The 21,462-nt window shown below is 39.4% G+C and overlaps 1 protein-coding gene across 2 annotated transcripts; it reads right to left on the reverse strand.

The window, feature by feature from the left end:
* Window positions 1-1,383: 1,383 nt before the first annotated feature.
* stom (stomatin) lies at window positions 1,384-14,523 on the reverse strand. 2 transcript variants are annotated; one of them, XM_041969456.1, is made up of 8 exons: window positions 14,308-14,523; window positions 13,607-13,639; window positions 13,218-13,327; window positions 12,984-13,056; window positions 7,495-7,577; window positions 7,096-7,299; window positions 2,494-2,628; window positions 1,384-1,995 (listed from the first exon to the last, which is right to left on the reverse strand). In XM_041969456.1, exons 1-8 carry the CDS (start codon window positions 14,366-14,368, stop codon window positions 1,807-1,809), a joined length of 888 nt encoding a protein of 295 aa, XP_041825390.1. In that variant the 5' UTR covers window positions 14,369-14,523; the 3' UTR covers window positions 1,384-1,806. The 2 variants fall into 2 exon arrangements, with proteins under 2 accessions (XP_041825390.1, XP_041825391.1); XM_041969457.1 differs by lacking the exon at window positions 13,607-13,639.
* Window positions 14,524-21,462: the final 6,939 nt, after the last annotated feature.

A 21,462-nucleotide genomic window follows, 5' to 3' on the forward strand; every position in this document is an offset into this window, starting at 1 on the left:
TAAGCTACAAGAAATTTCACACTAATACCATCAATAAAACACTGTAGACTAAAAAGTATGAAGAACATGTACGAACACTATAAATGGAGCAAGAATACATATCTAATGTAACAATATCGATTACTACAAAGACTAATGTTGAAGTATTTGGCTTGTGTTACACTCGAAGAGAGCATTTGATAAAAATCCTGTTAAAAATCGTAAATAAAATCTTTTTAATTAATTTCATTTGTAGATGCATAGAATGTGATGGAGGAAAGATGAATGCTTGGCAGTAAGTTAAGGCTTCTGGCTGAGAGGTTAGCAACTCCTGCATCTGCTAAGAATATTACACAAAAATAAAGGTGAAACGACTGATTTTAACTGCAGCTCTTTGTGTAAATGTCAGTTATCTTGATGGTATCTTACAGTTTCTACTAGATGCATACTTTTAATGTGTCACATCGTATGAATTTATAGCTTTTAGTAAAAATATTACAACCAGCCATGTGCCCAGAAAAGACTAAATATAAATAAATATAAAAACTTTTACTACTAGCACTTAAATGATACATTACAATTTATAATCCAAATACTGGCAATTATAGAAATAATATTTGTGTGTTAGTCAACTTCATGTCAGCATCGCTGCCAGCTCCCACACTCCTTCATGGGATAAAAACCAGCTTATACATGGTTTACTAGGGGTGTAACTCATATCAGTACAATGGACGATTGTTTAACACAATCACTTCCATTTATATTAAATCACAAGAAACAAAATATAATTTGAGCTCGGTCATTTAAGTGAAAAACAATTTGTTCTTTTAACAAAATAAACTAAAGAACCACATTCTCTATAGTAACAGAAAAAACAAGTTCCAATTTGAATACAATAAATTATATTTTGCACCTCAGTACAATTTAGTCAAATCGTTTTAGTCTGACAGGATCAGAACTTTTCAAAAGGAACAAAAAAATTTGATTTCTCAATTCATGGATATATTCTTTACTCCCTAGTTTTTATACAATCTTACACTGTTAAGAAGCTTAAATGGCAGCATGTCAGTATTTATTTCTAAGTACAGTATAATGAATACTGTACGGGTTTTAATCTTTGATGAGCTGAGTAATACATTTGTGTTAAAAGGTCTTAAAAACAGTAGGTGAGGTTGTTGTAACTGTAGCCAGAATATGGCTATAAAGAAAAAAAAAAGGTATAAAAGAATTTCAGCAGGATGAAGATGAAGCTGGCAGTGGTCATAGCATCAACTGATTAACAAGTGTGTATGTGTGTGAAGCGATGCAGGCTTATCCAGCAGGCACTTTCCTTTAAAATGTAAAACAGATGGTTAGTTTGGAGTTTTGACAGTCATGGAGCCTTGGCTGATTTTTTGTTTTTACAGAAAAAGGATAAAACTGTAACTTGAAAACTAAAACACCTGCTGCACTATGGCTACTTTTGTTCTTCATACACAGCACTAAGCACATTCAGGGCTGTTTTATAGCTTCAGAGGTAAACATTTGCAGTGTTTTTTCAGTGCAGACAAACAGACATGCTGACTGTTTTCCAGCTGTGTTTGGCACCTCTGGCTCTAGATGACTGTCATGAACCTTCATTCAGCTGAGTCAGACAATAGAAAATCTGACAACAAATGTTTCATTCTTGTTCAGTTAAAACAATGTTAAGTACACAGATTATAGTCAAATAAAAAAATGTTAGCTATAAAACAGCCACTTCAACTGGTTCAACAAGCCATGCCTGACAGACCTGTATGCAGGTTTTAAGTGATACATGGTGAGTGTGTGCATCCCTCCTCAGACTCCTCAGTGCTTGAGGAGACCTTGCATCATCTCCAGCGGCAGCGGGAAGATGATGGTGGAGTTCTTCTCTGCAGCGATGGTGTTAAGGGTCTGCAGGTAACGCAGCTGCAGGGCTGATGGAGACTCTGCAATCACCAGGGAGGCCTCCTTCAGCGCCCGCGACGCTTTCATCTCCCCCTCAGCTGCGATCACCTTGAGAAGGAAACAGAAACAAAGACGGCCTTGATCCCTCATCCCAGTGGAAGAAGCTTCTACACCAACAGTCACATCTGTCCTTAAGACATTTCTTAGAGCTTCTTTTCAGTTGCTTGGAGTGGATGTTTTGTTTGATTTTTAAATAGTGTTTTTCATCTTAATCCCCTCGTTTTCACACTAAAGATACCCTGGGATTCAATATTGTTTAGCAGGATTAGACCTGTAGAGCTGAGGATCAGTGGCATCTGATCCTTTAAAAACAATACTGACAAAAACAAATACTTATGTATATACATCTTAATTGAGTACTATAATGTCTGTGTCTCCATTTATTTACTAAGCCAGCTGAGATGAGAAGAAAGAAGGCTCTTTGGATTTAATATTCCTCCAAGAATCTGACATTTAAAAAACAAGCTTTACTTCATTTTCTGGTTTTAGTCATTGTGGATCCTGTTCACCTTTAAACTGAGTGAAAGTAAATCAGATCCATCTTACCTTGGCTCTGGCTTCACGGGAGGCCTCAGCCTCAGCTGCCATGGCTCTCTGGAGCTGGACAGGCAGCTTCACATCTTTGATTTCCACCCGCTCCACCTTGATCCCCCAGGCATCAGTAGCATCATCCAGAGTGGACTGAAAGGACAGGGAGGCAATAAACAGATTGGGTTAATCCATCTGGAAAGACTCTGTTTGAGATACTTAAAGCCAAATGACATTTGCTGAAAAGAATCTGGAGTAACCTCATAAAGATCGTCTTCTATTTCTCAGAGAGATGGCCAAAGATTTAAGTGATGAAGTAAACATTAAACGCTCTCATTTTAAAAACCATGGTGCATTTTTAAAAAATGCCCAGCAGATGGCGCTGAACCATGCAGCACAGCTCTCGCATGGAAAGCCTCTACAATGACAATAGTCATAAAACGAACTGTTAATACAGTTAACTATATGTATATACAAAATAAACAGACTACACAATAATATTATGTACACATAACTCAAGTAACCAGTGGTTACAACTAAGGTATTCTAAATATCATCTCCAAGCAAACAACATGTCCAACCATGAAGCAGATGGGCTACAGCAGAAGACCACACCAGGGGTCTCCTGTCAGCTAAGAACAGGAAACTGAGGCTACAATTCACACAGACTCACCAACACTGGACCATAAAAGATGGAGAAATGTTGCTGGTCTGATAAGTCTCCATTCAGATGTTTGGGTCAGAATTTGAACATGAAAACATGGATCCATCCTGCTTTGTATCAACAGTTCGGGATGCTGGTGGTGTTAATGGTAGACAGGATATTTTCTTGGCACATTTTGGGCTCCCTAGTACCAAAGTGACACAGTTTAACCACCACAGCCTATCTGACTTGACTATTTCCATCCCTTTATGACCACAGTGTAGCATCTTCTGATGCTACTTCCAGCAGAATAATGCACCATGTCACAAAGCTCAGATCATCTCAAACTGCTTTCTTGAACATAATGAGTTCACTGGACTCCAATGGCCTCCACAGTCACCAGATCTCAATCCAACAGAGCAGTTTTGGGATGTGGTACAACGGGAGATTCTCATCATAGATGCAGCCGACAAACCTGCAGCAGCTGTGTGATGCTGTCATTTTAATATCCAAAATCTCTGAGAATGTTTCCAACATTTTGTTCAAACTATGACACCAACAATTAAGACAGTTCTGAAGGAAAATGGCTCCAACCCATTACTAGCAAGATAATTTCCAATCTGTGATAGATTTTGTAACAAGGTTCTTGTTCTACAAATTTCTACAAATAAAATGAGCCCAGATTGTGGTCAAAATATGGACTGATACCAATAATCTGGCTGAAATGCAGAAATATTGGAGAAAAAAAAGATGTCAAGTATAACTTTATTTTTTGTTGTGATCACAGTTTGCTTGACATGCTCTGTCTGAGTTCTCACTTTAGGTACTGTATACTCTTCTATACAGTAATAAAATCCTTCAAAAGTTCATTTCTGTCCAAATTTACATTTGTCTGGTAGCTTAAAGCTGAAACATCCTGCAACTGCATCCAGCAATTAAAACATCCTGAGAAACAGGATGGTGTTTGGAGGGGTTTTTCTTGTGCCACACCCTAAAAAAGGATGATACAAAGAGTTGCAAATTCACGATTAAAATGGGATGTTTTCTCACATATCTCTTTGTTTATGACTAAATTGTGTCCTACCGGGTCCACAATCGAGTAGGTTTTCAGTGTATTCTTGCTTCAACACACCAGAATAAAATTAAATGGAGCTAACAGCCTATCACATTGAGTCATCATTTGGATCAGGTGTGTTGGAGCAGATATACATGGAAAACCTGCTGGACAAGTAGGAGCGACTTGATTAGCCGTGAACTAAAGTCCCCACCAAACTGGATGGTGTCCATTATGTAGAGTTTAATTATTAGCAGCCACAAGAACAAGGCACAGCGAGTACAAAGACACTCAAACTTTATGCTCATTAGTAATAAAATTTTAGACAAGTGAGCATCTTGACTTCACTTTTACTCTAATGACAGCTGGAGTTTTTATCTACAGAACTGCGTCTTGTTAAAGTTGGCCAAGAATAGTATAAAGGTACAAACAGAAAAATATAAACGCATCAGCTAAAAGCTTTTTTTAAATTTATATATCTTTTTTTAAATTAAGCATCTAAAAAGAGTAAAACTGGTCATCTGGAAAATTCACATGAATGCAGCCACCAACTGATCACTTACAAACGCTCAGACTGGGTCTGCAAAGAAATAAATAATTCATTTTTTACAGTAGCTCAGCATAAACTGAGAGTAAAAGTTTAATGAATAAATAAATAATTTAGGAGAAAAGCAAACTAAAAGCTGCGTCCAACATGGGGAAACAGCATTACTTAAATTCTTCTTGGTTTACTCTCAACGTGTGGTGTTTTAAGTAGTTTGAAGCCGACAGTTCCGGTGACGGCTGCATTGTCTCATCTACAAAGAGGCTCGGTGAAACTTAGTTATTATGGCTCATCTTATAAACTTCTCTTCTATTAAAAGGAAACCTGGTGGCTAATATAACTTATATGGCTTACTGCATTAACACTGGCATTAGGTCCATAAATGTGATATTTAAAGTGAACCTGCCTTAATCATTTTCACTTATTCAACTGTTAATCTTGCAAACCTCTAGATTAGTTTTGCATCAACCACAACTCCAAATAGATTAATTATTTCAGAACAAGGGAGAGCTTTCTCTTGGAGGGGGATAGTCTTCCCTAAAAGGAAATGATTTGGGGAGGTGTCCTTTCATTGGTTGAATTCCTACAGCAGCTCTTAAACACAGGAATACTTTCAACAAATGCTGTTTTCAAGCATCTCTACGACCCACCTGTATGTGTTCAAGCCAGAATCAGATCTGGAATATGATGGTGAAAAGCACAAACAATCAGTACAACTAAGATGATAAAAAGATATCTTTGTTTGGTTGCTAAACTTAGCTGCAGTATAGCAACTGTACAGATTAGATTGTCTTTCACTTTCCCACCACATATATTTTTCTGGAAACTTCAGTGGTTAACAAGTACATGATGTGTGAAATGCGATTCTGAGGTGGAAAAAAAAAAATCTGGTTGCGGCTTTTGCTAGCATCTCATTTCATGTATTTCTCATCCCACATGCTAAATTAGCCCTATCGTTTCACCCTGCAATACTCAGGACTCATTGCTTGCAGTGCAAAAACCTTTGCTTTTAAAATATTTGCTATGGATAATGCGCACAGTCTAGCGTCCACTGCCATGAGAATTTTATCACACAAAGAAATCTGGAAACTATGACTTAATAGTAAAAAGACTGCTGAAAAAAGTTCAGAACTAAATCAAGTACCTTTTGCAAAAAAAAATGCTATTACTACAAATTAAATGCTTACACCCTTTTGATCACACCACTCTAAATCATATTTAATATGATAATACACTGTTCTAGTACTGCAGGATGCACCACGAAAACACATGACACAGGCCGTTTAAATACCCCATTGTTTAAACAACGTTTCCCCCATTCAGACCACAAACAAATTCCCCGGCCCACTTAGTTTCCACTGCAGGAAGCAGAGACTAAGCAGAGTTGCACTGGAGATACTTTAGCCAAAAGATTTCTTAAAAGATAAGAGTTGGCTAGCAGTACTACACATTTCCGAACAGTCAAGTATTTCCAAGATTTCATTTCCACCTTTTGTGTCCCAGTTGCCTCACATTTAGTCGAGAACACAGCTTGTAAAATGTGTCAACTTAAATGTGAACACCAAAATGTCAGCCTCGTACTGTAACCTCTGTGAAACAAAGTGACAAACAACCATGTGGTTTTATGCACCTCACAGTGCAACCTGGACACATCGTTAATGAAGGACCTGGCGTCATCGGGTGTTTCGGGTCTTATTCTCAGACATCCTCTTCCAGGCTCTTAATCCAGAGCCGCAGCAGGTCTTCCACCCTGCTTCTGACATTCTGCTACCAAAGGTGCGTATTTGGCTCTCTGTCTCTCTTGCGCCTCTTCCATTCTGTCAGCTGTTACTTAGCAGTGCACTGTTAGTTCCAGCTGCACCACTTGCTTGGTTGCCTCAGACATCCGAACTATGTCAGGCCTGAACGTGGTCACTGTAATCATGTCTGGGAACTTCAGCTGTCTGCCAGGCACTGCCTTTTGCTGTTGAGAGAAGCCCTCCCTGGGCCTTTGGATGAGGTTGAGGCTTCTCTCCGGTACAAACAAAACAGATTTTAATTTCATGCAGCTATAGCGTAGTTACTAGTTTGACTGGTCTTTAGGTAGCTGACCGGTGCTAAAACCCGACAACTCCTAAAACTGTCCAGATCCAATGGATGGATCTTTACAACGGGTCCTGGGACTTTTAGGATTCTGTGGGCAGCAGAAAACCAGGGCTAAAATAATATTTTAGCACTTTGAGAAATAACCCAGGATGTTTAAGTTCTGGGTATTTCTCATCAAAATGAGCCTTCTTTTAGTAGGAGATGGTCATTAAAGCACATTAAGACTACTAAGTCTTATTGATTTTGGTTCTTTTTCACACCTTTAACAACACAGAAACTATTAGTGAAAACTACCTGCATACTGTGTGCAATCTCCTCACGGTCAGAGAGGATCTCTGCCAGGTTCTTGGTACCCAGGACGTTCCTCAGGGTGGTCTGAGCCAAAAGTCGGGTGGCAGCATCTGCATTCGTGATGTTAGCCACAGCCAGAGTGGCATTCTGGACCCGATAGTAAACCACACCATCCACACTCACTGTCACAGAGTCCTTGGTCAAGACCTGTGAGAAGGATAATTATATTAGCAAACATGTTGAAAGGATTAAGACATAAAGGTGAAAATGTCTTGGAAATTACAAAAGGCTAAATTACTTGAGGGATGAAGGAAAAATCTGCTCATGCTTTGGATGTAATTTTAATTTATGTCAAAGTGGAAAAGTATCTGTTAAACTAAACTGAAAGAGTCCATGTCAAACCTCTTGTGGTGGGATGTCGAAGGTGATGGTGCGCATGTCCACGTTAATAAAACTGTCAGTGCATGGCAAGATGAAAAACAAACCTACAGAATCACAAGAAAGCAAACAGTTTGAATCAAAACTAAAGCCACGGCAAACACAATGATGAGGAAGCTCCTTTGCAAATGTTTGAAAACACCATGATGAGTGAAATTCTGGCAGAAGGACAAGCTGAGCTCTCTTCATAAGACTGCAGCTGTGCCGACAGTGAGGCAAAGCTGTGGAAGTTTGCGGCTTCCGCTGGACTGATTCAAGTCCCTCTGATTGAATTAGTGCATCAAACAACAGCGGGCATGTGCCTGAATGAAACAGACATGTGCTTAGGTGTGCAATCATTTAGCAAACATTAATACCGCATCAGCCAGAGCCGGGCTGCATTTCCTGTCAAAATATTGTCAATTTAAATGGTGAGATCCCAACCATCTGTTCAGGAGGGGGGAATTAAGATGACAGCAGCCGCCTGGTGACATTTCCAGAACTATTCTTTGCTATATAAATAAAAACGATAACTGAAAAGACCTCAACTGTTCGGATGCAGTCGAACACTGTGTGATGTGCTGGAAAATTCTCCATACAGGCGTGGCACACAATGAACATAGTTCTGTGTCACAGTAGAAAAAAAAAGATTTTAACAAGAAATCCTTAAAAAAAACACAACAAAACATGCATGAAGCCACTTGTACATAAAAACTTTTACAGATTGAGAGGAAATAGAGCTATATGTGTACTTCAACTTTGGCACTGACTGCTTCAGCTCCTCAAGAACGTGAGGTTTGCAGGCAGATAGCTATTATTAACCCAGTGCTGTCATGGACAGGTTCCCCAGGCTCTATGAGGAGTCATATTTCAGGATTCTGAGAGGACAATGGCAGGTTTTTAGATCTACTTGAACAAGAAATCAGAGAAAGAGACATGGAGTTATGAGATGTATGTAAATTATACCTCATGGGAGTTATTTCTTAAAGCAGGACATACCCCCTCTCTCTCCAAGTGTCCTTCTTCCCATGTATATATATATTTCTTTTCTTTCTATTCTGCTCTGTGTTACCACGGTGGCTCTAGGGACAGCAGCACAGGACTGTCGATCACTTTGTTCACAACTTTGGTACAGAGTGGAATATCTCAATAACTATGGTTTGCCACAAAATAGTTCAGCTATTCACAGTCCCCACATGATGACTCTAAAAGGCTTACTAGAGATTTGCCACATGGTTTGGCAATGAGATAAATGTCAGATGATGCATCCTGAGGATTTTGTTGAAAAAGTGGTACCTGCTTTAGTTTATGACAAAAACAAACAACTTGGTGATTAGGCCAGTTTATGGCCATTATTTGAAATATATTTAATTTTATAGTGCACTGTGTTTCAGGTGTTCGCAGGTCGAACCTGCAGGAAACTTGCAGAGTATGTTGCTCCAAAAACTGCCCATAGCATTAAACATTAGTTTTCACACATGTGAACGTTGCCAATTTTCACCATGCACCAATGTCCCCGGATGCCAACACAGATGCAGATAAGTTATTTCTTCAGAATATCTCAGTCACTGAAAGCGCTGTGCATCTTTACTGGTCTCATGATTCAATTACGATTATCTTGTCTTGATTCAATTCAGCGATGCATCACTATGTGTTGCATCCTCAGTTTTCTTTATTACTGCACATTGCTACTTTCTTCATCAATAAATACAAGCAGATAATTATGAAGTCCCTGTTTAGTTATAATTTCTGAAATCAATCTGAATGTCCTGATAGTGACAAACATCAAACAAATTTAAACAAGGATGTTATGTTCAACTTCATTATTAAACTTTATTTTTTCATTGTCGGAAAATCAAGAAACATTACTATTATCAATTTCTTGCAGTAAAGCTGTGTTTGGTCTCTTCAGTCTTTCTGTGGTCAGTTCAGACAGAATATCAAAGTTGAGATGATAATTTTCATGCTCTCCTGTATGGCCAGAAAACATTTGGCTGTATGTATTCTAGTCAATCTGTAACTGAACACAAAGAATATTGCTGAGGTAAACATTTGTTGATGGACAAAGTTGTTTAAATCCCTTTAGTCCGTTCGTGCATACTCCTTTCCACACCTGTCATCCACATGCATGCCGCTGTATGCATGTGGAAAGAAGGCAATAATATTTATACTGTAATGCTAATCTACACTATTTACTATGAGGCTAAAACAACTATTTAGAAGTCCCAGCCAGAGCAGATCAGACCTGCTGCATGGCTTTGTCTCACATGCTGCTGGGAGTTTTTCCCCTCAGCTTTGTGCTGCAGCCCACTTCTAGACTTCATAGAATGAAACAAAATTTCTCCTCTGCTCTCTGTATTGCACATGACTTGATGTGCACACGGAAAGCACATCACCATACACCCCCGCCCCAATAACTGTTTCACCACTTCACTTTCAGAATGAATCTAATTAACAATGTGCCCAACTACAGCCTACTAAAGTCTTCATGAAGCACTCACACACACACACCTGTGGCTACAGGTGAGCTAAATGTTAAATTAACAAAAGGCTAACAGCCTCCAGCCAGAGATACAGCAGGAATATTTTCACCAAAAGGAGGAAAACTTACAGAAAGCAGGAAGTTAGTCCATTAATGCAACAACTTGACTGAATTTAGAATCTGTACATCAAGCAGACCTCCAGAGAGTACGCTAATCCACTCACGTAAGAAACGCGTAGCAGAGTAGTGATTAGGCAGTGTACTCCTCCGCGCAAGGATATAGGTCTGTCCTATTATCTGTTATTTAGAACTGGTTCCTGAGTGGAACTTGATGTGGACTGAGGAGTCCAGATTTAGCCCCAGACTGATGGAGGTATTGGGGTAAGAAGAGCAGAAGATGAATCGCTGGATTTAGGATCCCCAATGCCAACCATACAATCCAGTGGGAGCAGTGTTATTTGTTGTTGGTCAAGTCTTACGATCGGTGTCCACGCACTGGGGTCAGCTAACTACCTGACTGACCAGGGTTTTTCTATTAACAGATTTATTTTGACCTCTGATGGCATCAACATATTCCAAGATTATGGCAGATAACTCAGACTCTGTTTGGGAAAGAGTGGTTTGGGGAGTGTCAGGTACCAAGCAGTAAGGCAGCGGGATGTTTTGTTGAAAGCTGGATTTATTTATTTTTTACCAAATCAAAAGTTCAACTAAATAAACCGATTAAAGAGGTCAACTAAATATAACTAGAATATAACTCAAACAAATTAATAAATGTACATACACATAAACAAACTGACTTCCTGAACAATCAGTGGAATTTAAGTATCGGTTAAGTAAACACAAAGGGGAAATAAAATGGCTACTCTATTCTTTAACCAACCAAAACTCTAAATAAAAATCCCCAAACACCCCTATGACACTGCAGCATGTGGTATAGAGCAACGAAGCTGGCAGCAGCTCATCAGGCACCTTTGTAACACCAGGAAGGACAATGTGTGTTGCTGGCAGCACGAGATATCATTATCACACATGGATTGGCCACCACAGTCCAGACTTGCCTTCAACAGGCCATACCAAAAGCTGAAGTGGTCCATCAAAATATTTGAAAATGTGGTTTATGTTTTCTCCTCAGGTTTAAGTTTTGGTATATTGCTTTTGTATAATTTTTCATTTAATATTGGATTTAAATCATTCGCAAATCACTCTGTTTCTTTAAATTTCTACATAGTATCACTAACTATTTTTCAGTATCCTAATCTATATTCTTTGTCCTAAATGAAAAGCACAATTCCAAACTTAAAAATAAAATCCAATCCATTCAAGATGAGTATGATCAGGGCTCTTTATTGCGACTATTTTGGTCACATATGTGACCAAAAAATTTGTTGAGTGCAACAAATTTTTTTATCTTTATTGCACTGGTGTGTCTAACATTTTACGGGTCTGAGTCTGAGTAAAGGACTTTTATTATCTCTGAATTTCTGCATATTCTGTGTTAATTCCGTCCTTACCGGAGCTCAGAGAATAACACTGTTGGTTTGAATTAAAACCGACGTGTATTAGAAGTCTGTTACAGCGAGGGACAACACAGACGAGAATCGTGGAAACTGAAATCAATTGTAAAGCGTGTAGTATGATGGAATTTGCTCATATGTGGTTGTTATATATTATCCTCCTTATTATCCTTGTTATATATTATCCTCGGATAATATATAACAACTGAAGCTGAAAAACTGAATGAGAGTTGACCGATGCAGACCCCCTCCCCGTCTGTGTGACGTCATGAACTGATAGGGACAACGTCTTCCACAGAAGTTCAGCGGTGGCTAAGAAGTTATTTTAAAATGTAAGAATCCAATGCTATGCAGCTCTAGAAAAAAATGAAAGAGCTGCATCTGGAGAAGCCTTAGAGTGAAAATATACTGGCTGATAAATGACAGCAGAAAACGAGAGCAGCCTCCATTAAACTCACTCTGTGTGTTTGAGCTGCACCTCGAGGCTGTTATGGAGAAGATCCGTATAAAATAAATATTAATCGTGGTTGACAAAATCACTAATATGAGAGCTGCCGTGTATTAAAACAAACAAACAACAACAACAAAAAAAAACAGGATGTTTATGAAATCGAGGAGCTAAAAACATGGTCTATAATAAAGTCAAAGAGGAGCTGCATTTCACAAAGTAGATTAATATCATAAAAAAAATTAAATGTAAATCCAGAGGAGGGAAATTTGCCAGAGGCAGCACAACCTCATGAGCTCTTTCAAAGTTTGAAATGTTTATTTTCACTCAGTTTGATGAAGCTTGAATTTAAGTTTATTTTTAAAATGTTTTTCATTCATTTTCCAGTGACTGTGGAACTCTGAAACAGGACAGCTGTGTATGAAAAAAAGTTACAATTTCAGCACTGTTCAACGAAAATGAATGTAAACATGACTTCAAATTACAGCCAAGCAAGCATCGTTTCGTTCCAAGCCGAGCCTGCTGAAGTGCAGCTGAACCACAATCCATTTCTCTTTGTCTAAATACAGACTGCTCTGTATACCATATTTCAGCCAGAGTTGTCATAGCAACTCAAGTCATTAGGCAGACAGGAAACAAAGCCATCTAGTCTAAGTGAATTGACTGCATCACAGAAGAAGGACCAGCCGAAGCAATGGTCATGTGACCCCTCGCTGCTATTTTCAGTCACAGCACCACACCCCAGAATCAATACTTGGTTTCCTCCAGGTCCTTTGAAGAAGCAGCCTGTCATCAGCTAAAATTCATCCACTGATCAGCTTAATGAAAACACAAAAGGCCTAATATAAATAGTATTTATCTAGTTTAAATTTAATTTAATTGTCATGACAGTGAAAATCTTTCCCACAAATGACATCATCTTGCATGATTATAAGGACCAATGACAACAGAGCTATTTTGGCTGTGTTAAAAGCTAATGAATGCACATTTAGAGACAACAAAAGATGTCACTGAAAAAGTTTCTGACCTGGTCCTTTGGCTCCTCCTCGCAAAATGCGCCCGAGGCGAAAGATAATGGCTCGCTCATACTCCTTCACAATCTGCAGAGAGCAAAACAGACTATTCTTTATATCTTTTCTTTTTCATCTTTTACCATTTACATGCACAAAAGGTGATATTTAAGCCTATAAGTAGCATTAACTCCATTTTCCAAACACTGACTGAAATGGATAGGTGGTATTCAAAGAGATCAGTAGCCAACCTTAATACACATCCATATGGAGATGGGCAGAGTAACCAGCATGAGCAAGACAGACAGCAAAACCAGCAGCCACCCACATAAACCAATGTCAGTGTCTGGATTCTCCAAAGCTGGAAGACAAAATCAACACATGTAGTGAAATGAATTCATCATCAGTTGAATGACCGGTTACTGAAGATCCATAAACAATATTTCCATAATCCTAGACTTAATGCAGAATAATTTTCATTGATTTCTGATCACTTAGCTCTTTCATGAGTTTTGTTAGTCATTTTTAATACCACTTTCACCCACCTACAGATAAAAATGGTTTTAGTGCTCTATTGTTAGACTACACTTTGAATCAGATTTATTGATAGCCTCATGCAACCATGGACTGAAATCCATACCTTCAACTTCATGTAAACCATATCTGCCTTGACCTACAGACAAAGTTAGAAGTCAAAAATGTGTACAGTGAAGTTACAGACGGACAGTTATCTAGGTCAGTGATGGATACATGCCAGAAATACTTAACCAGTTAACTAACTCAAGAATTTTAGAGCAAGCTGCCAAAGATGCCCATAACAGTTCTAAACTACCTCTAGACTTCTCTTACATAATTAATAGTGATTACCAAAGGGCGTCACAAACTAATCCCACCACGTTTATAAATGGTAAACCGTTATACCTCGGTTTGCTTTCAAATAAATATTAATATACATAATATAACAATCCATTCTCCTATCAAATAAATTTAACCCACCCGTGCATACAATATGCTGTTTCTTAGCCTCTATACTAAATAGTTATTAATAAAAGTAGCTAAGAAGACCAATGAGTGCGGTTATAAAGCATATGTTCATCATTGACAACTTTCTTTATAACGCACGTTGTTCAAACGTTAGCTAGCTAGTCACAAACAACAACAAGCTAACATGTACAGCAAACGCTTATGTTATTACTTAATAAGGACTTTCCTACCGGTTGAAAATACAACCAATGTTAATTTAAAAAGTCATATAAGGTAAGATTACTATTATTGTGGCTTTACTAACGATACGTTCTCTTGTAACAGATATATTACTCTCGGGAAATGAGCCACTGCTACCTGAATGACGGTCTCGCTTTCCGGAATCTTTCATTGCAACGACTTCGTCGTCGGCATCCATGATTAGGGTTGGATAAAATACCTGACTAAACTTAAAAAAGACGTGTTTGTTATAACAAAAGCGTCTCTGTTAATAGTTACTGCTTGTGTCGGATGGTCTGCTTAGCTTCAGTTTTGGCTTGCCTGTCCTGTGACGCAGAGCGCAGTTTTCCCAGCAAGAAGTGGGCGCGGTTCAGTTCAGTCAAGGGGGAGGGTCGCGCGACTGTAAACACGAGCAGATTTGTAGATTTAAAGTTAAGTGCTTCAGTTTCTGGATATATTACACCATCAGTATTTACTAAATAAAAACTATGCCAAAATATATCTAATCAAATCAAACTGTATTTATTAAGCACTTTCCATGCATTAGAGCAGCACAATGTGCTTTACATGATAAAAACAACTGTTTTTACATCATAAAAACCCAAGCACACCTAAAATTTATCACAAAAATAAAAGCAAACACACCTAGTCAAACTCTCTCTGTCTCTCTCTCTCTCTCTCTCTCTCTCACACACACACACACACACACACACACACACACACACACACACACACACACACAGGCTAAATGTACATTGAGTTTCACCTCTACCCCTTGACTCTACACTAAAGTAAACTTTCTCTAAAGCCGGGATCTCTAATTTCGGTCGTTGTGAGCCTGCAGGTTTTGGATTCTACCCTGATGCAACACACCTGACTGAAATCACTGGGTCATTAACAAGCTTGTGCAGAGGTGTGTTGTAGTAGGAGACATCTAAACCTGCAGGACAGTAGCTCACGAGGACTGGAGTTGGAGATCCCTGCTCTAAAGGGAGAGGGAGACAAAGTCGTCTGCAGTGATGCTGTGGACTCTGCATCAGTCTTTTGTGGTGAAGAAGGAGCTGAGCCAAAAGGCTCATGAACCAAAAGCCAAATGTTATGAACAGAATCGGTGACAAAGGGCAGCCTTGGCAGAGTCTAACCCTCACTGGAAACGGATCTGATTTACTGCCAGCAATGCGGACCAAGCTCTGGCACCGGTTGTACAGGGACTGGACAGCTCGTACAAGGGGGTCTGACACACCGTACACCCAGAGTACACCCCACAGAAAGCACATGTAGACTGGTTGAGTGATCTCCCATGCCCCCTCCAAGACCCTGAAGAGGATGTTGAACTGGTCCACTGTTCCACGACTGGGACATAAACCACACTGCTCCTCCTCAATCCGAGGTTCCCTCCTCTCCAGCACCCCTGAATAGACCTTACCAGGGAGGCTGAGGAGTGTGATCCCCCTGTAGTTGCAGCACATCCTCCAGTCCCTCTTTTTGAGGGGGGCACCACCACCCCAGTCTGCCCGTCCAGGGAACCTGTCCCCAATGTCCATGTGATGCTGCAGAGGCGTGTTAACCAAAACAGCTATACAGCATCCAGAGCCCTAAGAAACTCTGGGCAGACCTCATCCACCCCCAGGGCCCTGCCACCAAGAAGCATTTTAACCACCTAGTGACCTCAGCCCCAGAGACAGGAGAGCCCACGACAAAGTCCTCCGACTCTGTTTCCTCATTGAAAGATGTGTCAGTGGTATTGAGGAGGTCTTTGAAGTATTCCCTCCACCGACTCACAACGTCCCGAGTCAAGGTTAGCAGCCCGCCATCCACATTGTAAACAGTTTTGATGGAGCACTGCTTCCCCCTCCTGAGCTGTCGGATGGTGGACCAGAATCTCCTCGAAGCCATCTGGAAGTCATTCTCCGTGGCCTCTACAAACTCCTCCCATGCCCGAGTTTTTGCCTCAGCTACTGTTGAAACAGTATTCTGCTCAGACTGCTCTAGAGTCCCACAGGCCAAAATGGACAGATCGGACTCCTTCAATTCTACGACATCCCTCACTGCTAGCGTCAACCAACGAGTTTGGGATTTCCACCCCGTCAGGCACCAGGTCTGTTGAGCCATGCTTTGTCTGGTCCCTCCCCTAGAGACCTGTTTGCCATGCGTGACCCAACCAGGAGCATAAAGCCTCCGACAACATATCTCCTAGGATCTTCAGGATGTGCAAACTCCTCCACCATGTATATGTACATGTATATGTATTATTTTCTGCACCATTATACAAACAAATTGTTTAAAACCATACAATGTGATTTCCTGGATTATTTTACACAAGTGTACCTATGATAAAAATTATAGACCTCTCTCATCTTTTTAAGTGGGAAACTTGCACAATCGGTGGCTGTCAAATACCTTTTTGCCCCACTTTATATGAACCAGTATATGAAAAATTCTGACAGGCCCGGTAAATGAACAAATCACTCATTTGGTCACTCTCAGCCCAGCAACAGTGCGCCTGCACTCTCCTACTGCTGGGAAAACTGCTTGCCCACCTGAGCTGAACAAATAATAGTATCGAAAGAAATTATTAGCATTTTGCCTGGAAAATGTAATCAGTTGAAGTAGTTTCAACAGGTTTTTGCAGTTTGAATCAGTGGGAACAACTCTTCCAAAGAAGCCACACTTCAGTCTTTTTGTCACTGCTCTCATGAGCTCTAACACAAACATGCCAAAAGAGACCTATTGAGTCAGAGCTGCAACTCTTGTGGTTTCTTCCTGTTGTTCTGAGCATTGCACAGTCTGACCTTGTGGTTAAATTGCTTTGAACATTCACTTCTGTGAAGACTGGGTTATGTCTTAAATGTTTTCCACTTGTGAATAATCTTTCTCACTGTAAAATGATACATTTAAAATCAAATTAAATCAAATCAAATTTTATTTATAAAGCACTTTTCATGCATAAGTAGCACAAAGTTATTATTTACATAATAAAATGCACAAAAACAATGTTTGCAAAAATAAATAAATAAAACAGCAATTAAAATCTACATCTACTCTTTGTCACACATACGCTCATACCAACGACCCCTTATATCCCTTCCCATTCTGATGGGTAACAGTTTGCCTGATTCATGAAGCAACAGTTGCTTTTCCAAGATAATTGCTGATGTCCTTCCTCTGTGGTATTGTGTTAATACAGACCTGGTCTCTGGTGTAGACCAAAGAAATGAACTCTGGTGACCTGGAAAACTAAATATTTCGGTTTACTTGCAGTTTGCTTGTGGTGTGAATGCAAATGGACTATCCAGTTAACCAAAGAGAGTAAGTGACGTAAGAAGCTGCCTAGAGTAACATGTAACTTTCTAAATTCCAGCTGCTCATACTGGACAGATTCTGGTGAAATCCACATTAGGTTTTAGAACCAAAGTAAAAAAAGGAAACCCCAGGACTGCAGAAACTTGGGGCAGCTCCATTGTTTACATCCAGTGAATTAGCTGTGTTTTGTTCCTGGCCAATTAATGAGCCAAATTTTCTTCTTCTTTCTTGTTGGTAAGTGGTCAGTTTGGAAAATATCACCTCCTTGCAAGCAACTGTTGTAACTGTGTAACGTTCAGGTGGTTTAGTCCACTTCAGTAAGTGCAGTGCAAAAGCAAACCAAACCAAATAAAGATACAAAATTTTTCACAGTCTTCAAACTGCAAATCAGTCAAAAAATGATAAACCGTAGCAAGACCACAGTTTGTTTTTATGGCCTCCCCACATAGTCTGTTACGAGTTAAAGCAGTCCTCTCAGTGTAGCAGCTGACTGCCAAATCAATCAGCACTTTAAACTAACTAATCTTAGCTGGCTATTTATAGACAACAGTTCTGGATAAGTTGACAGCTGAAAGCAGCTTCCATTAATAATGCATGACTGGAATACATTGGATATATTGTGTTTCATGACGAACATCAAAATAGATTTAAAAAATGAAAAACAAATTCTAACATACATTGTCTGGGGCATTATAAATAAGCCTCCACATGTTCAGCATCATAACATTTGTTGGAAGTTGCAGCAATTACTGGTGATAAACTTGAATTCCTGCTATTGTTTACGTATCTTAACTATTGCGTACTTTCTTTGATGACCTTGTGCTTCTATGGGGGATTCTTTAAGTGCATATACTTAATTTGTAGTTTAAGTGTTTGCATTTTGCATTTTGATACGTAACATTAACCGTTGACAGTAGGATAAGTGCATGCAAAATTAGCTGTTTTTGGTTATAAACACACTGTAATCAGTATTTTACCATAACACTGACATAAAACTTTGTGAGACAAATCTGTTTATGTACAGAAGGATGGACAGTTGTAACCATGTGGCATGTCAAAATGGAAGTAGTATCTTGGAAGAATCATCTACCTACTGCCATTGTTGCTGTTTATGTTTTGTTTGCCTAAAAATAGACAAATCTGACAGAGAAGGGAGGAGATGGACCAAGAGAAAAGGAGAGAGAAAATTGACCTTACTGGTTGTAACTAAACTATCTCACAAAATGTGACATCTGCTAACAAACAATCGAGTGATGTGCTGAAATCTGCAAAAATCTGAGTCCTCTTTTTCTTTGGTCAGTTTTTAAAACTAAAGTAATTATTATCCTCTCAAATATATCTGGCGTTGTGTTTATTCAATAGAGTCTTTATATATTTATTTAAAAATCTGTGTGAATCTTGAACCTCATTAGAAAATGTTCTTTTAGCTCGCAATGGACAGATGTCTTTACTAAGTGGAAATTGACTGTTTGTACATGGAAACACTGTCCTGAAGGTAAAAGTTTTTATCTATGCGCTTGGAACAAGTGGGAAAATAATAAATCCTCTAAACAACAAACCAATGCTTAACATAAATTTTACATTTTCTAATGACGCGATTTAGTCAAAACACAACAAGTGTTTGTAAACAACAGCTTTTACAGCTATAGTGGGCCCATTTATTGTAGCTAATGCAAATACTTGCAAAAGTTTGCGGACTTTGCGGATTTTGTGGACATGTCTGCTTTAGAATAAACATGATAAAAAATAAATTTAAAATACTGGATTATTCCCTGAAGTAAAATACTTATTTTATATAAGTTTATTTTTTGTTTTAGAATAAATTAGAATTCATTAATTGTCAGTGAAACTTAAGTTAACTTATATCATCTAAGTTTGTAAATTGGCCAGCTAAAGTTTCTGATGCATGCTTCTCGTGCAAAGGAGCTGACTATACTTCACAGTTATAATGTTTTAGAATTTCATGCTATACTCAGACATTCACAACTGCAGGGAAAATTATAATAACAAGCTGGATACGCTAGCATTAGCACTAGTTGGTTCCATAGCTATTGGCTACAGGTGATATCCCACCCGGTTGCATGCAGGGATGGGAGGACCATCTTATAATGAATGCTTTCCTATTACCTCTGTTTACAGAAAGAAAGGAGAAAAATGATGGACCTTACTAGTAGTAGGCTTAATAAATTGCACCATTCATTCATTCATTCTCTGTACCGCTTCATCCATTATGGGTCGCGGGTAAGCTGGAGCCTATCACAGCATTTTAACAGGTGAGAGGCAGGGTACACCCTGGACAGGTCACCAGTCCATCGCAGGACCAACACAGAATGAGACAAACAACCATTCACACACACACTCACTCCTAGGGAGAATTTAGAGTGACCAATTAACCGAACATACATATCTTTGGACGATGGGAGGAAGCCAGAGAGAACCCACGCATACATGGGGAGAAAATTCAAACTCCATACAGAAAGGCCACCACCCCCCCAGGTTCGAACCTCCTAACAACTGAGACTCAAACCAGCAACCTTCTTGCTGCGAGGCTGCGGTGCTAACCACCACACCACCGTGCACCACTAAATGCAAATTTACATGCTAGCATTGAGCTGAAATCTGATCCTCCTCAAAATCTGACTTCTGTTGTTGCCAAATTCAAATGAGTAAACAAATTGTCCCCTCACAGCTGTCCCCTCACAGCTGTCCCCTCACAGGTGAACATCCAGGGAAGGGACGTTGAAAGAGTGGACTTTTTTAAGTATCTGGATGTTCACCTAAACAATAAACTAGACTGGACTCACAACACAGCTACAACCTGTACAGACAGGGTCAGAGCAGACTCTATCTTCTGAGGAGACTGAAGTCTTCTGGAGGGAAGGGGGCACTCCTGATGACCTTTTATGACTCTGTGGTGGCATCGACCATTCTCTATGGTGTGGTCTGCTGGAGCAGCAGCATCACAGAGAGGGAGAAGTTGGACAAAGTCATCATGAGGTCCAGCTCTGTCCTGGGCTGTTCTCTGCACTCAGTGCAGGAGGTAGGTGACAAAAGGGTCCTGGCAAAACTAACATCCATGCTGGACCATAAGTCCCATCCCCTGCAGGACACCATGTCTGCGCTGGAGAGCAGCTTCAGTGACAGACTGATCCATCCTCACTGTGTGAAGGAGAGATACCGCAGGGTTTTCCTCCCTGCTGCTGTCAAACTTTACAATGAACACATGGAAATATTTATATACTATACATACTCACCCTGTCAGACCAGATATTATACATACTGTACATATTATTATTTGTGTGTGTGTTCTTGTTTAAAATCACATGTGTACTGCTTACTGCATCTGTACCGTTGCAACAAAGTAATTTCACTACTGATGGACTAATAAAAATTTCTTATTCTTAAATTATAATTCTTCCAAGTACATTCGGTAATTTCTTTATTCAAATTTAGTTGATTCTATATACCTTTGATTATGAAGATTAGAAATGGACCAAGAACCAAATCTTACAGTTTGAGTGGAGAAACACAATCCTAAAGTCAAAATTCAGGATCTGTGCAAGACAGCCTCACAGCGAGTGAGAATACAAATCAGAGATTCAGGTCTAAATGAGGGCCATGACTCATTTAGTCATGTTAATGTTAAAATCATGTCTAGTGATCTCTTACAAACTTTCACTTAAACAGTCTCAACGGCCAAGCCAAAAGCCCGTCTTATTGCAGGAGCAGCTGAAATTTTAAACAGCTTCAAAATATCTGAGTCCCTTTCAGTAGCTCACATTGTGAAAGGGCACAGACAAATACTCACAATACTAACAGAAAAAGAGAAAAATGCTCACGAATTGTTTTATAATCTTTATTTTTCAAAAAGAAAAAAAAACTAACATTCTGTTTCATGTCACATAAGACATACAGTATCACACACAGGCCTAAATGTGCGAGAGGGATCACAGTGAAATTATGATCATCATCAGTGTGACTGACCTGTCA

Source organism: Melanotaenia boesemani, chromosome 19, assembly GCF_017639745.1.
Source record: "Melanotaenia boesemani isolate fMelBoe1 chromosome 19, fMelBoe1.pri, whole genome shotgun sequence".
In the NCBI taxonomy this organism is placed as follows: Eukaryota; Metazoa; Chordata; class Actinopteri; order Atheriniformes; family Melanotaeniidae; genus Melanotaenia; species Melanotaenia boesemani.